Source organism: Halichoerus grypus, chromosome 15, assembly GCF_964656455.1.
Source record: "Halichoerus grypus chromosome 15, mHalGry1.hap1.1, whole genome shotgun sequence".
NCBI classification, from domain to species: domain Eukaryota; kingdom Metazoa; phylum Chordata; class Mammalia; order Carnivora; family Phocidae; genus Halichoerus; species Halichoerus grypus.
Window position 1 is genome coordinate 20,278,635 of NC_135726.1, and position 13,560 is coordinate 20,292,194.

The 13,560-nt window shown below is 39.6% G+C and overlaps 1 protein-coding gene across 2 annotated transcripts in view; it reads left to right on the forward strand.

Moving 5' to 3' along the window:
* CDH11 (cadherin 11) overlaps positions 1-13,560 on the forward strand; it is a 142,401-nt gene that overhangs the window by 125,926 nt on the left and 2,915 nt on the right. For both annotated transcript variants that reach the window (XM_036095796.2, XM_036095799.2), the window contains 2 exons: positions 167-284; positions 13,160-13,411. In XM_036095796.2, the coding sequence (XP_035951689.1) occupies positions 167-284; positions 13,160-13,411 (370 nt within the window). The remainder of the gene's footprint in view (positions 1-166; positions 285-13,159; positions 13,412-13,560) is intronic.

Here is a 13,560-nt window from a genome sequence, read left to right on the forward strand (position 1 = left end):
TCACGTAGAGATACTTCCCACTGCCCAAGAGGGCTTCAGAGCCCTACTTTAGCTCTGTAGCTATGTTCTCTTGTTAAACCCAGGCTTCTTAGCCAGCCAGGAATTTTTGAATAAATGATGTGTCAATGTCAGCATGATTCATTTATGGACCACCTTTCTCTTTCAGCCAATTGTTACAATTAGTGCAGATGACAAGGATGACACAGCCAATGGACCAAGATTTATCTTCAGTCTACCCCCTGAAATCATTCACAATCCAAATTTCACAGTCAGAGACAACAGAGGTTCGTACCAAGGTTCCTATGCATTCAGAGAAGTAGAAATGGAGAATGAATGGCTTTTATATTGCAGAGCACAAGTGTTTTCCCTAATCTTAATAATGCCTCTCTGTTGAAGAACAAAGAAGAAATAATAATGCCACCCTTATTTTTGAGACATGTGGGCTCATTTGGTGCCTATGAATAAGTGAGTCTAATTTTATTTCACTCTTTTTGTTGGCTTTGATATTCATGAAGCAGTGAGAAAACCAAGTGGGGAAGCTTACAGGGTCAATATGCAAACAACTTCATTTATCTTTTTTTAAGAGATTGATAAACCCTTGGGGGTAAGCATGGCTCTATGAATATTGATATCAAGTAAAGCATTAAAAAAGATTAGTTCAACTTTGTAAGGCAATGTAATCTTTCAGCTGGCCTTCCCTTCCAAGCATGGTTTTAATGCAGTGTGATTGGGTATAGAGCTTGAAACCTAAAGGTGGTTGCAGAATTACTGCCTAAAGGGCATGAACAAAGCATCGTTTGGCAACCATAAACATGGCAGAATTTACGATCATTCCTGCTTCTCATTTCATCAGAGAGCTTCTAGACTCACGAATTATTTGAAATAGTTGTTCTTGTTGTAAGGACCAAACTGATAGAGTCCCTTGACAAAGTTGGTAGCGAGCCAGGATCAAAAAATAAGTTTCCTGACTTGTGGCCAGGCTATTTTGGTCTGCAGCTGTTCCTATAAGCTGGTGACAATGCAGGTCTGTGGAAATGGGAAGATGGATGCCATCATTTGACATAGGAATAAAAGGTGGTCCTCCTGAGTATATAGGCTTTCATTAGCCACACACTTGCTGTGCACTAGGTTATAGACTGATTGCTTTCCCAGTGACTGAGATCAGGCTTAGAGGAGCTTAAGTTAACCTAATAAGTATTATCACTTTTCCCATCTCTGTTATCACTATTATCAGTATCATAAATCCCAGCACTTATGCTCCAGACACCACATCCAGACCCTCCCTACACTCTCTAATTTCATTCTCTCAGCACACCATCGGTCAGGATGATTATTAGCCTTCCCATGTGAAGGTGAGGAAAAGGAGGCAGAGAACCATCAAGTGACTTGTTCAGAGTCAATCAGCCACCTAGGAGTTAGACCTAGGTCTTAAACCCAGGCTCTCAGAGGCTAGAGGTTACAGCCCTAACCACTGGCTCTACTGGGTTGATTAATATTAAAGTAAGGGAATTCCCTATGCTGCTTGGATTTGAGGGGATAGGATCTAACATACTTTATTATTTCTGAAACTCATTTGAGCATTTAATTATGGCTTTTTTAAAAGCACATATCAAGGGCCACCCAGGTGGCTCAGTTGGTTAAGCATCTGCCTTCAGCTCTGGTTATGATCCCAGGGTCCTGGGATCGAGCCCTGCATTGGACTCCCTGCTCAGTGGGGAGTCTGCTTCTCCCTCTCCCTCTGCCACTCCCCTGCTTGCTCTCTCCCTCTCTCTCTCTTTCTCAAATAAATAAATAAAATCTTAAAAGAAATAAATCAAGCACATATCAAATGAGACTGTGGGATAAAATGTCCTAGATGCCATGACAGATTTTTCTTTCCTGATGCCTTGCTCTCCACAGTGGTCGTGCTCTTGAAAGCCTGGGTGTGAAGGTAGTTATACGAGAGACCTGTGTTTTCAAGGAACCCTATAAAACAACCTGTCCTTCACTTTGTCAGTGATTCCTATCATTTTGAAATAGAAACAGTACTTGGAGGCTTTAATTTTCTATTTCATCTAGGATTTTTCTTTTACTTGTTGGCTTTGGTTGATGGGCACCTGTGAGTGCCTTAAGCACCTTTAAGAGAGAACTCTACTCAGCACTGAGATAGATGAGTAGTTCTCAACTGGGAGCTCATGTACCTCTAGTGCTACACGTGTATGATATAGGAATTTCCTTTCGTAAATGTACATTTCTCCAAAGCAGGGAGACCCTGACATGTAGTGGCCATTTAATAAGTGTTTCCAGAGCTGAAATGAAGAAGTTAGCACACACAATGTTTTCATAATACTTTCTAAGATATGTGTACACTTTGAGTGCATGAGAATCCCTGCCTCCACTCTTGGATTTTTCTTAATCCCCAAACTCTTTTGGGATCCCACCCTAGGTTGATAGATTGCTACGCTGACATAAACCTAGGCTTTTGTCAGTTTTTTGATGAAGATACTTCTTCCGAAATATTTCAGCATACATTTAGTTTTATCAATAGCGAGGTGATTGACTTATTTGTCTGGAAAACACTGCTGTTCTCACACGCGTCTTATGCCACCCCCTCTTTTATGATCTGTCGACTCAGATACTTGTGGTCAGCAGGTCAGAAACACCTGACGCAGCAGGTGTTTCTAGGTTTTTCTCACTGTGCCAACTTTGCCTCTATCACCTGCTGTGTCTTCTTTGTTTTTATGTGTGCAATAATATTTAGTTGCTGTTAACCCTCTGAGAACATTATACGAAGACATATTGTTCTCTAGGGAGTTGTAAGTATTTTACTTTGTCACAACACTTCGGGTATGCCATCAGTATTTTCAAAGAGATTCTATTACCATGGATGAGCCAGCCCAGTGCACAGTCTGTCTCCCCTGCCCTTCCCTGTAAGAGTCTAATCCTATGCGGAGCCACCACTTTTGCAGGGAATTGCTACTTTTTAAGAAAAATGACTTTATTAACTATGGCAAACAGTTAATGAAAACTCCCATGTTTAGAGCTATTACAAAACCTTAAAGCAAATACAGTCCTATAATTATCGTTTAATAGAGTCTCTTTCTGCTAGCTCCTAGAAGTAATTACATATTGAAGTAGTCCAAAAGGAGTAATCACATTCCACATCCTATTAATAGCCTATTGAGTTACCAAATTTCTCGGCTGAGACTGTTTTCCATAGAAAACATGAGATAATGGTTTATATCACGCTGAGTAAAAGCGTCAGGTTTCTTTCTCCTTGAGTGTTTACTTCCATTATGCCATGTAAATAATCAGGATTGCGTTTGCCTAAACTCGGCATAAGCATTACAGTTCTTTAGAAATATGAGGAGGGAAGCCATCTTAATACACCCAAGCCTTCTATTTCATTTTCCTTTACTCCATTCTGTAGCCCAGCTTCACATATGACTCAGCAGGCAGCAGGTGAGTCCATCTTGGGCTGTTAATATCAAGAATGGTGCTGTTTGGGCACCATTTGGGCACCAGAGCTGATCTGCCCTGGTTTTGAAATGCATTTACTTTGAAAATATCAGCCTTATGGCATCTCTAAAAACACAAGAAATGTGTAATGGATGAAAAAGGGCAAAGAAAAAAATACTGAGAATAACCCTTCCCATATATCTAGCTCCTCATTAATTTATAAAACTTTGTTGTGGCCATTGTTTCACTTCATTCCTCAAATAGCTCCACGAGGTTCAGCATGAATATTTTTATCCCCATTTTCTGGATAAAGAAAGAGTATGAGACATCAGGAGCTTGAGACTTGCCCAAGGTCACACTGCCCATCAGTGAAATAACGAACAAGCTTGGGTACTTGGAGGGTTCCATCAGATGTACACACTATACTATGAATATAAAGTTCATGTCTTTTCTACTTAATGCTTTAAAAAAAATCTTTGTTTACCATGTAGTCAAATAATAACAATCTTCAGAAGAGGAAAAACCTAAAATTCAATCTATCTATCTAAGGTTCCAGGGGAAAGTGAACAGGGGACACACTGCACTTCAGGTTCAATTTAAATCACAGCCATAATAATTGTAGTAATGTATATTTTCAGAGTTTTATGATTTTCTTCTACTACATAATTAACACATATTCTTAGTAGGAAAGTTAGAAAATACAGAGAAGCAGAAATATTATTATCAATAATAAAATAACTTGATAATATGTTGTTCAGAAATAATCACTGCTAGTTTTTATTTCTGTCCAGACTTTTTCTTGGCATATATGTATATATGATCTCTAAAAAAGGGAATCATAAAATTCATGTCCACTTTTTTCCCACCTAATAATATGTGATATGCACTTAGCAGCATCAATATGCTTTTGTCAACATTTTCTTCTGAATATCTTCCTAACCTCCCCTGTAAAGGTGTCTGATCTCAATTGACCATTATGTAAGTACATCGTTTCTACACACCTTTGCCGAATATCTAATTAGTATTTTAGGATAAATTTCTAGAGTGGAATTACTGGATGAAAAGCCTTTGATACTTAATTGACAAACTGCCTATCAGAAATATGTATACTACCAGAAATATTTATAATACCATGAGTAAAATGGTATCATATGGTATCTCATTTCCTCACATTCAAGCCAACTCTAGATATTATTACTCTTTTTAAATCACTGGCAACTTAGTAAGTGAAATATAATCACATTTTAAAATGTCAATTAAGAGTTGTGTTGTGGGGTGTGTGTGTTTTAGGAAATTTCCTTTCCATTATTATTTTATTAAAAGAATGGATGTTCAGGGGAGCCTGAGTGGCTCAGTTGGTTAAGCGTCCAACTTTTGATTTCACTCAGGTCTTGATATCATGGTCATGAGTTCAAGCCCCACGTTGGTCTCCACACTGGGGATGGAGCCTACTTTAAAAAAAAAAAAAAAAAGGATGTTCAATTTTTAGATTCTAACCAGAGGAGGAAATACGGTTTTGTCCTTTGACCTAATGATTTGTTAAAGTAATTAAATTGATAGATCCTAATATCGAATCTCATATTTTTGATTTCCAAACCTCTTCTTCCAAACAGTGATCATTTGATAAAATATAGAGGAAGAGCAAGGGTTAGCGATTAAATGCTTGGCTTTAATCTTTACTGCTAGAAGGGGTTGTTTGTTTTATTTTATTTTATTTTTTTAAAGATTTTATTTATTTGACAGAGACACACAGTGAGAGAGGGAACACAAGCAGAGGGAGAGGGAGAAGCAGGCTTCCCGCCGAGCAGGGAGCCCGATGTGGGGCTCGATCTCAGAACAGTCCTAACATGAATATTTGACACATAATTAATCCTGTTACTGTTTTATTTTTTAAAATTGTCAATTATTACATCAATCCTAACTCATAGACTGAGCTGCTGTTTTGAGAGAGGAAAGCACCAAATCACTGGGAGGTGGGCACAGTTGGAATACATCCCAGGTTCTGAGAACCCCAGGGTTGCATGCTCTCCAATAGGCCATCTCAATTCAAGTTGGAGGCCTATCAGATCATGGGGTTATTTAGCTACAGAAACATTGCTTCGTCATTTGAGCAACAGAGGACCATTTTAGGAGCTTGCAATAAGTTCCTATTTTAACACCAACAAAAATACTTAGGATTTTCAAGTCAACAAATTGACAGAGCAGCCCTTTAAACATTATGAAGCAGCTTCCCTATTTCAGTTGACCTTCTTCACCCTTGATGTTTCTTCCATATTTTGTGTCAGCGTGACTTCCATCAAAAACCAGGTTAATTTCATAGTTCCCCAGTTAGTCTCCTCTTTCCATCTTCCATAATCATGGGAAAATGACCTGTCTCATTTACTTTGCTCTGCCAGGAATGGACTCCTTCTGCCTATTCTTCCTCTTTCAGGTCTCCCCATAAATGAAGTCACTGAAACGCTTTCTTTGCAGGGTATCCCCAGCCCATCTTGAGTGTTTCCTCCTCTGAGGAAGGAACACTGCAATAGCTTTTCTTATTTTTCTTTATCTTGCATGCTAAACACTCATTCCCTGTTTGTCTCCCACTAGAACATGAGCTCCATGGGGGCAGTGTCCCAGCACTTAAAATAGTGGGTTGACCAAATGCAAGGATTAAAATGAAAGAATGGGGGCACCTGGGTGGCTCAGTCGTTAAGCATCTGCCTTCGGCTCAGGTCATGATCTCGGGGTCCTGGGATCAAGCCCCGCATCGGGCTCCCTGCTCTGCAGGAAGCCTGCTTCTCCCTCTCCCACTCCCCCTGCTTATGTTCCCTCTCTTGCTGTGTCTCTCTCTATCAAATAAATAAATAAAATCTTTAAAAAAAAAGAAAGAATGGCTGGGGAAATAGGTGATGTGCTTCAGAAATTTCAGGGATCCGTTATTATTAGGGGAAAAATGATTATGTTATGACATAAGCTTCAGGCTTAAAAAGACACCCACCTTATAATGTCGGAATATTCTGAGGAGTCAATAGCACATAATCCACCTCTTCTTTCCATTCATTATTTATTATCCCACAAAGTTAAATTGGACATACAGGGTTTGGATCCAGGAAGAGATGACCTTGAAATGTGCTTATTTTTCATGTATATTATCTAAGATGAGCTAAGTTGCAGATCAAATGAGCTCTGATACCTGATGCATGCAGAGTTAAGCTTGAAGTGCTCAAAAAATTCAAAAACCAAACCAAAACAATAACAAAAAGTATGCATGAAAATCAGATTTGGCTGAGTAAAGGGATATCCAAGACAGATTCACCCCAATTAGGCCAATTGGCAAACTTCTTTTTTTCTCCCCCACCCTGCCTTTTTTTTTTCCCCTAAGCTTAGAACATTTTTTTTTTTTTTTATGAGCAGCATCAGATAGTATCCAAATATGCTTCTGGTTTTTTACTTTTATTATTTAAAGATAGCCAAATAGATTTCTATGGAACTTTTTTTCCCTCTTAATTGCTTCAATATGGAAGATGCTCTATTGGCAGATCAAAATGGCAGATGTCTTTTAATGTGCTGCCATTTTCTCTGTGTAAATAATTATGTTCCTTTTCTGCCTGAATTTCATTGCAGCAGTTTGTCCATTACAACACAGTTTATCTGGGAGCTTACTCCCTCCCCAGCCCAACAACAACAAAAAAAGATAGGTCATTTTGGTGGAACAGACATATTCTTTCAGGGTTTCCTCTGGTCACTGATTTAACTAACTCCTGGGATTTCTCAACTCACTAGAAGACCCTAAATGTTTATATCCCACTGAATTCCTTGGTAGTTTTCCTTGTCTTAAACTAAGAAATACTTAGGGAATATGTTTCTTTTTCCCTCCCTATCACCAAGGAGAGAATTATTCTCATACAAAAATGGAGGAAATGTTAATTTCAAGGGAAGTTGTAAATTACAACAAAGAAAAATCTATTAACACCGACCAAAGGTGCACACTTAGATGTCTTATACACACATACACATAGACAGTTATTCCTACAATGTTATTTATTATAATTCATGTTTTGCCAATCTCTCAGTATCAGAGGTGTTAATTAAAAGATCGTGATGATCTCCTCTTAGTGTGCAGCTCCTTAATTCAGTTGGAAGACATTACAGCCATCGGAGTCTTGGGTCAGGCAATTTTCTTCGTTAATATGTATACACAAGCTATTAAGGTCATCTTTGAGCATAAGTAATACCAAAAATATAAATGCTACAAACTTTACAAGTTTTATTTGAAATTTCTATTATTTCAGCCCCTCAGGTTGAAGATGGCAAATATGGCATCAAAAATTTCAATTAAGTTTTGGATAATCACAAATCTAAATGAGTATAAAAAAATCTAAATAACTAGGGGTACCTGGCTGTCTCAGTTGTTAGAGCATGTGACTCTTGACCTTGGGGTCGTGAGTTCAAGTTCCACATTGGGGATAGAGTTGACTTAAAAAAAATTCAATCGAAATAATTAAACTTTCCAGTGATATCTTTTGTAATTGTATAGCATATATACTTCTAAAAGTATTAAAGCTTAAAACTCCATTAAGACTTCTGACACATATACTATACCTATATATATATACAGATATAGATAAATACACACTTATATTTCACATGCATGCATATATTTTTTTTCCATTATCCTGATAGAGCTATTGCCACATTTCTTGGGAAAATGGAGAGGGCCCAGAGGAAAGTAATCAAATAATGATTATTCTGCTCACGACTGCATAACTAACTCTCTTCAAGTGTGTGGGAGCTATTTAAGTGGTAGATAGACCTACTTTGTCTCACGTGTGAGCAGTAAGGGTAGAGTAGGTAGATATGGGTCAGAAGTGAACAAAATAAGAGCAAGGTTTGGCTTTAATTCTCTAGATGTTTAACAGTCTCCAGAGAGGGGCCCTTATCTGGTCAGGTTGAACAATGACAGAAGGATGTGTGGCCAAGGAAGGGCATCTTCAGAGCTTTAGTAAAGCTGCTGAGGTGACTGATTCCTTCACCATAGGTCAAGCCTTTCTCCTGACGTCATGGTGAGACCACAACGTGTTAATCCTTTGCAGCAGTGGTTTCTCTTTTTCAAATTTTTAACATGCAGGGTCTATGCCCGTATGCTGCCCATTTTGCAAAATCTTGTATCAGCAAAAAACAAAACAAAACAAAACAAAAACACTGCTTCCAGTGTTTTGCAAAATCTTGTATCGGCCAAAAAAACACTGCTTCCAGTGTGGGAAGATGGCACCCAGTGTGGTCTATCAATCGAGGACTGGTTACCCATCATAATTTCCCCTTTTAATGTCAGTTATATGTATACCTCCAATGGGCTACATCATCATCATAACCCTATGTTTGCATCCCCAAACTGGTACCATGGAGACCATCATTATCAGGTACCTTTACATTTTGTTAGTGTAATGACAAAGTGTGCAGGTAAAAACAGCATGTGATTAGGAGTCCAGGTTGTAGACATAAAAATTTGAAATCTGAATTTATTTTCCATTAATAGAAACACTACAATTTGTGCATGACATATACTGGTAATTAATGACCCCATTTGCAAGGTTTTGCCTTAGTGGGGGGAAAATGAAACTGGTTATGTGTCTGTGGCCAAGGATGAGAACACTGGGTGTCAGGATGTAAAAGCGAGGTGCCTGAAAAACATTTTCTTACCATGGGAAATACGTTGCCCAGGACTGAAGAGCATGAACTGTGTTCTTACCTCTGGATGATGAGCCCTTCTGCGGAGGCAGTTGCATTCCAAGCTGCGATGACATTTCCAGGAATTCACTTTCCTCTCTTTGCCAATAAGTTTCTCTTCCTCATTAGTTTATTGCTCAAAGAGGATCGCTTCCAGGAAAGAATTAATATTTACTGAGCATCTCCAACAGTCTGTCGCTGTGCTGAGTACCTTTATGAATGAAATCATTTTACCATTTAAAATTATTAGTTTCCTGGGTGAGACTAGAGAAACAGGACATTTACTTAATATGACTAAAGTCAAGCAATTGATATGTAGACGATTCAAGATTCAAACCCAGGCCTGTTTGACCCCAAATACTGAGAGATTTGCCCTTTGGATGCTTTATAAAGGAGAAGGATCTGCAAAATCTCCTGATGGAAATTTAAACATTGAGAACATTTGCCTTGTTCTGCCTCATCTTATGAACCATGGAACCAGTTTGACACTTCCCTGAAAATGTGTCCTCGTGGAACCTCTTTTATCCAAAGGCCGCCCTAAACCGAGGAATGTATATGTCCAAAGTGAGGGGACCCTCTCAAAAACAGATAGGCAGTGGTTGCTAATTTGGATGAAAGGAAATCTGTAGTCAAACTTAGGATGCAAAACTGATTTCCAGAATAGCCATAATAATGGCTAGTTTGTTTGTTTTTCTAGATTTTTTTTAATGAAGTTCCTGCCCATAGTGGTGGCTTTTTTTGTTAGTAGATCAGTGATCAGAGTGGACCACAAGAAAGACCATTACAGGATGCAGCACTGACTTCTCCAAAATGGCCATCCCCCAAAAAAGCTCAGTCTCCTGCTGGTACTGGAGCCACTTGGATTTAGAGGGGAGATATCTTATTCATTCAAACAACATCAACCACCTAGGTGCCAAGCCAGGCTGGTTAGTCACATTTCTATTCTACCACATCTGTCTCCCCTTCTCCAGTTCACCAGCCCTGGACGATGTCAGTACTGGGTGTAAAGTTTTCTGGTAGAAGGATTCCCTGAGCCCTGGCAGAACCATGACTTTTATTATGTTATTTGATTCCTGTGAGGTGCACTTGATATCAACCAGTGTCATTTTAAAAGATGAACAAATGAGGCTCTAGATAAGACAAATGACTCATTTGAAAGCATGCAATTAGTATACGCCCAAGGAGAGATACTCAGTCCATTTCTTTCCCACCTTTTAAACTCATCTTAAAATCCATATGTGAGGGCGCCTGGGTGGCTCAGTCGTTAGGCGTCTGCCTTTGGCTCAGGTTGGGATCGAGTCCCACATTGGGCTCCCTGCTCAGCGGGAAGCCTGCTTCTCCCTCTCCCACTCCCCCTGCCTATGTTTCCTCTCTCACTGTGTCTCTCTCTGTCAAAAAAAAAAAAAAAAAAAAATCCATATGTGAAACATGTTTGGCTAGAGGAACTTTTTTAAAAGTTCTCAAGATTCTACAGGTCTGTCACTCAGAGACTGTAAATGGTTCAGTCATCTGGGTACTTTGATGAGCTTTTATGTAATAGTTTGAATGTGTCTGAGGGGACTTGCTTGTTCAGAATATGAGACATCCTACATTCACAGGTTCGTGTCCTGCTCAGATCCATGGTTCCATTAGTGTTTGATTTCAGCTACTGTCACGTGTAAGCCGGCGTGCTGTGATCTGGAGGTCCCGTTTTTTGTGGATGGCACATTGAAGAATAGATTTAAAATTATGCCTTCTACAGGTTTACAAAAACAAAACACTCAGTTTACATGCCCTCCAAACCAATACCCTTGGTGACAGGGTGTGACCCAATAGATAAACTAATGATCCATTGGGGATGTTGTTCACATCAGAGAAGTGTATTTGACCAAGCAATTTAAATAATTTGCTTTTCTTCTTTGATTTTTAATTTTTACTTTTATTCATAGTGGCCTTGTGACATTTCATATCATTAAAACGGGGTAAATATTGTCACCTTTAATTTGTGAAAGTCTTATTTGAACTCAAAAAAATGTATGAGAAGGGAAAAATAACATTTTCAAATAATTTGTTATAGATATGTACATTTTTTTGTAATCCTTAGGCATGGAACAATGGTATAGGCTGGAATAGGAGAGAAGAGTCAGGAAACTGAATTTTCAGTTAACAGTCTATTTGGCCCATTTTATTTATCTTTTTTCATGATTTTCCATAGTATATATAATTTTTTCCAGTGATAAGAACAATTTATACTAGTCATACAATATTCAGAAAATACAGAAATGAGAGTTAGGTGTTCAGCCTGGTTTTGTTTGAGATGTTGGCAACGAAGGGCAGAGAATGTCATTGTACAGCTTGCCAAAAACCAGTGCGTACACACACCTTATCTTCTGCAATAATCAGAATATCTGCTCATCCCTAAATCAGACTGAATCTACCTTTTATATTTAATAGATTTTATCTCACAGAAAATTCATTACATTTCCTTTCACCTAAAGTATATCAATTTACTCTCTCAAAAGAGATTCTAAGATATTTCTTCTTATGACAAGAGCTAATTCAGGGTACTGTCAATCCATTCAAAACCTGCTAGCTATTGGACGATCATGTTGGTCATAACATTCATATTGCTATAAGTTACTGATTGTAATCACAAACAGAGGCAAACCATACTGAGGATCTGTGTGTGTGTGTGTGAGTAATTTGATAGAACATACTAAAAACTTCACCTATTTTATAATTTTCCCCCAGAGCATACAGCATGGAAAGAAATATTGTTGGTTGGTACAGATCTGCAGAAAACATGATGAGGAAGTAGTTGGGGGCTTAGGTGACAAAAGATTATATGGAAGCCAACATCTGGAATCTTAATTAAATCTTTCCCAGAATACAGTTATGCCATTTGTTCAAAAAATATTTATTGAATGTCTATTACGTGTGCAACACTGGAGAGACTGAGATGAATCCCCTAGTCTCAGAAGTTCACACTCCAGGTGAGGTCAAAGTGGTTATGTCAACATTAATGACACAGCAATGGGGTACTAATTTCTGTAAGAATATACAGTGCTTGGGGTCACAGAGCAGATGATGGGAGAGGTCTAGAAAGGCCTCCCCGATGTGATGACTTTGGGGTTCAATTTTGAGGCTTGAGGAGTTCACCTGTCATGCCACCAGGAACAGCTTCCTGGGATCCTAGGGCAGTGGCTAAAAAGGCATGTGGGAAGTGTGGTGTGCTTGGGAAACAGAAGAAAGTTCTGCATGTCAGACTGAACTGGGACATGTGGAACGGATGGGATGTGACCCTTGAAGGCAAAGTCTTCAGATGAGGGAAAAATCTAGTGATTCACTGTGTAGAGGTGGGCTGTGTTGTGTGGACCACAGAGAGAACTTGGAATTATTTTGAGCAGGACGCATGACATGTTTAATCAGGTGGTGGATGGTGCTTGAATTTCAAAGAAACTATAAACCTGTTAGTGGTTTTATAAAATATTTTCTCTTCAAAGATAATATTTTCCTTTAGGACTCACAAGTGGATTTACAGTTTGCGCAAGGTTTGAGTGTGGACCGGAAATCTTTTAAACACACACACAGAAACTGGCCAAAGGCTTGTCATGAAGTAGGAAAGTACAAGCATGAAAAAGATTTTTCTGTTTGTTTTTTCTCACACCCACTTATATATTTAATTATCTGCCATACTCACATAGGGTATGTGGTCCAAGCCCACACTTCGTTGTGGTATCTGATGAAGGGGACACCCAAACAGAAAGCAGTGTGGTGAGCTTGCCAGTGGGGGCCTTTGTATCTACGAAATAAAAAAAGAGCCAATTTCTAAGTTTGGTTCCAAAATATGGAGACACTATTCTGCAATGCCAGATGACCGCGGTCTCCGTAGGTACCTAGATTAAAGATGCTGGTTGTTGACCCTGGTGATGAGAAAGAGCACCCTGACCTCTGCCAAGCCGAATGCACGAATATTCATGCCGTGATTCCAGTGGCCCTGCCCTGAGAAGAAATGTCTCTGCTCTCCCAACAGATAACACCGCAGGGGTGTACGCCCGGCGTGGAGGCTTCAGTCGGCAGAAGCAGGATCTGTACCTCCTGCCCATCGTGATCAGCGATGGTGGAATCCCGCCCATGAGTAGCACCAACACCCTCACCATCAAGGTGTGTGGGTGCGATGTGCACGGTGCACTGCTCTCCTGCAATGCCGAGGCCTACATCCTGAACGCCGGCCTGAGCACGGGGGCGCTGATTGCCATCCTTGCCTGCATCGTCATTCTCCTGGGTAAGGGGGCTCCGCTGTCACCTGCGGGAAGGGTTCTGCAACCAGATGCCCATCCTTGAAATATATATTTCTGGAGCGCAGGCTGGTCACCAGTGGCTACAGCTGGAGACAAGGCAGGGGTGGGGCCTGCGCGGTGCACGTTATGGTAC